Raw genomic sequence first — 3,253 nt, forward strand, 5'->3', positions numbered from 1 at the left:
CCTTTCAGCTAATCCCGTTTTCCATGCATGGACTAAACATATTGAGGTTGATTTCCATTTCGTTCGAGAAAGAGTAGCTCGCAAACTGCTTGACATCAAGTTTATACCCACTGGTGATCAACTGGCTGATGGCTTTACAAAACCTCTCACTATGAGAAGGTTGGATGAGTTCAAGTTCAATCTCAATCTTGGCGTCCCATAGGTTTAGATTGAGGGGGGGGGGGGGGGTGTTGGAATAATTGTAGAGATAGAATTGTATAGGGAGAGGACTCTTCTGTTCAAACTTGTATCTCTTCTCTATCTCTTCTTCTGCTCCTTACCGACCTTCTCTGTAATCGATCTATCGATCGTTTCCTTCTTGTAAGCCACGGCATTGCCAATATAAATACAAGTGCGACCCGAGCAAAGGGTTTAACGCTTCCCAATAATTTTACATGCGTTGCGCAAGATCAACTACCGCTTGTCGGAGGCTTTATCCATGGAGTAAATAGCGTGCGCATACAGCAACAAAGAAATGGAAATTCAACGCGCGCGCACATAGGAAGCCCAACCATTTTATTCTGTCATCTTGTTCCAGGAGGATCCATGGAGTTGCCGTCACGGGGAAGGGCACACGGCGGCAGTGCTATGAACAAGACGCTGCTACTAGTAGTATTAGAGATGAACAAGGGGATTAAACACAAGTAGACAGATGACATATATAAAGTCTTCGTCCAAAGTCTCCTCTGTTCCATCAAACACCAGCGGACGCTTTGGTGTCACCTCCGTCGTCCAGGCGTCCATGGTGTCGCCGCTGGTCCTCACGCTGGGACCGTCTCCGAGTCGATGCCGTTCGGACGGCCGAGCGCCTTGAGTGCCAGGTGCGCTGCCTTCTGGCCGGAGATAATCGTGGCGCCGAACGTTGGGCACTGCAAAACACCACAAGACAAGACAGACCAAAACGCGGTGAGAGAAATGAGATCGATTCCAAGAACTCCTGTGAAGAAACGCATTATATATTTCTCACCATCCTCTGGGGCCCGTCGATCTCGGCAACCTCAATGCCAGCGACGATCATGCCGGGGACGACCTCGCGGGTTAAGCCAACAATTGCATCCTCGGATACGTTCGTGTCAAGCGCTTCCATTCCGGTTCGGGGCACCGTCTTGATCATTCCGATGTCCTCGAGCCGTTTGACTCCCTTTCCGTTGGCACTGAATAGCCCCTCGTGGCCACATGAGCTTACTACGATCTTGGCTTCCATGACGTTGGCGTCCATGTGTGATTGTGTTTGTGAGTGTGTGTCCTGGTTCATCGACACGAGCGCCCAGTTGGTGACCACACCGGTGACGCGATGCTCTTTGACAACCAAGTCTTCCACGACGACGCCGTTAAAGAGCTTCACGTTGGGCCGCGCGAGGAGGCGGCTCAGCACGGTGGAGGTGAAGAGCGCAGCATGCTTGATGACCACGTAGTCCTCCTGCTCGTCGTACTCGATGTTGAGTTCATCGAGGAAGAGGTGCGCCGGCTTGCGCACGACCATGGCGGAGAAGAGCTGGCTGCCGAGCCAGCCGCTGCCGCCAGGGGAAACGGACCGTTGGATGATGGCGATGTTAACAGACGGGTCCTTGGAGAGCTCGTAGGCGCAGGACAGTCCCGCGCTGCCAGTTCCGATGATGATGACATCGGTGTTGACATCGGCGATCATGTCGGTCATGTACCGTCGGATCATCTCACGGGAGGCGACAGATTCTTTCATGGGGCTGAACTTGAAGGAACTGAGATCATAGGGAGGGGTGCAGGAGGAGATGGAGTTGCAGATGGCCCCGGTGCGCCGGGTGGCGGCACAGGAGGGGGTGCGAGTGGCTGCCGGAATGCAAACGCCAGGGAATGAGGTCTTGAGGAAGCTCGAGGTGGTGATTGTCATGGCTGCCATGTTGTGCTGGCTTGTGCTAGGAGCCTGTGAATGTGATGAGACTAGACAACGCGCAGTGGCACGATTTAAAGAAGACGAGGAGGGGACAGATATGTATGGATCGTGTCATTGTGTGGGCGTGCCGTCAGATATTGAGGTATTTTCTCTGCCGTTTCTCTGCCTTTGCTGCATAAGCATATATTTTTTCCCACCTTTGCCAAAATAACGCATACTGGATTGACACTATAATCTTTTATTTTCTATTTTGTTCGAGGATTTCGACAAAATAACACAACTTTCCTCTCTTTGCTTCACAAGCACACATTTCTTTTCCTTCACCAAAATAACACACCGATGATTGCCACTTAGCCAAATAGCCGTTTTCTCTACTTTTTTGAGGATTTTGACAAAATAACATAGCTTTCCTCCACGTTTGCTTCATAAGAAAAACATTTATTTTCCTTTGCCAAAATAACACACCACTGCCGCCAGGTGTGCTGCCTTCTATTCCTTTGCCAAACATTGTTTTCCTTTCCCAATACATTTTTTCCTTTGCCAATATAACGCGCCACTTTTCAATGCCTTTTTTTGGGAATACTAGATGATACCCCACGTGTTGCTGCGGGAATTGATTGCATTATTATTTTGTGCTGCGGGAATTGATTGCATTATATTTTGATAAAAATTTCATTGTTTGGAATTATAATATGAGAATGAAATCAGAATATACATATTATAGTGAATTTGATGAGGTGGCATGTATGGTGAGGTGGGATGTGTGCATGTTGAAAGAAATATAAGTAGTGGAATTATGGAGTAAATTGCAAAAGAAACACCACTTTGAAGGCTAGATTTGCGAAAAAAAATACTAAGATACATTTTCTCTGCAGAAAACACCACATCTTACAAAAACCACTGATCGGCGGATTAGGCCCTGTTAAGTGAGTTCATGACAGGTGGCAGTAAATACAGATCAACGGATTTGGCCCCGAATAAAATGAGGAAAAGGAAAGAAACAAAAATGGCAGTAAATACAGAGAAAGAAATGAATAAACGGATGAAAAAAGAAAAAGGAAAACAGTGTAAAAACAGGCTCTTTTTCTCCTAGCAGGTCACGCCCAGCTTATTTATCACGGACTTGATGTTAGCTCAGTGGCAACAGTGCTACGAAGCAACCAGGAAATCGCATGAGATATCCACGAGTGGGCCGGCCCGTTATAGTACACGCTTCACGCGAGAGATCCTTCTGCCTCACGTGAAGCGAGGTATAGTCGCCGTGGGAGCTCCTAATCAGTGTTGTAAGCGCTGGTTGCCGCTACTGGCACTCACGCACGCACACGACCTTTGATCGGCACATGT

The 3,253-nt window shown here is 48.2% G+C and overlaps 1 protein-coding gene across 1 annotated transcript; it reads right to left on the reverse strand.

Annotated features, from left to right (window-relative positions):
* Nucleotides 1-536: 536 nt before the first annotated feature.
* On the reverse strand, nucleotides 537-1,965 carry LOC123066078 (thiamine thiazole synthase 2, chloroplastic). Its single transcript, XM_044489236.1, has 2 exons — nucleotides 1,007-1,965; nucleotides 537-908 (listed from the first exon to the last, which is right to left on the reverse strand). The coding sequence occupies exons 1-2, from the start codon at nucleotides 1,913-1,915 to the stop codon at nucleotides 801-803; spliced, it is 1,017 nt and encodes a 338-aa protein (XP_044345171.1). The 5' UTR covers nucleotides 1,916-1,965; the 3' UTR covers nucleotides 537-800.
* Nucleotides 1,966-3,253: the final 1,288 nt, after the last annotated feature.

The sequence above is a fragment of the Triticum aestivum genome, chromosome 3B, assembly GCF_018294505.1.
Source record: "Triticum aestivum cultivar Chinese Spring chromosome 3B, IWGSC CS RefSeq v2.1, whole genome shotgun sequence".
Lineage (NCBI taxonomy): Eukaryota > Viridiplantae > Streptophyta > Magnoliopsida > Poales > Poaceae > Triticum > Triticum aestivum.

Coding starts and splice junctions, on each gene's coding strand:
- LOC123066078 (XM_044489236.1), bottom strand. CDS start 1,915: ATGGCAGCCATGACAATCACCACCTCGAGCTTCCTCAAGACCTCATTC. Junction 909..1,006: donor TCGACGGGCCCCAGAGGATG/GTGAGAAATATA, acceptor GGTGTTTTGCAG/TGCCCAACGTTCGGCGCCAC.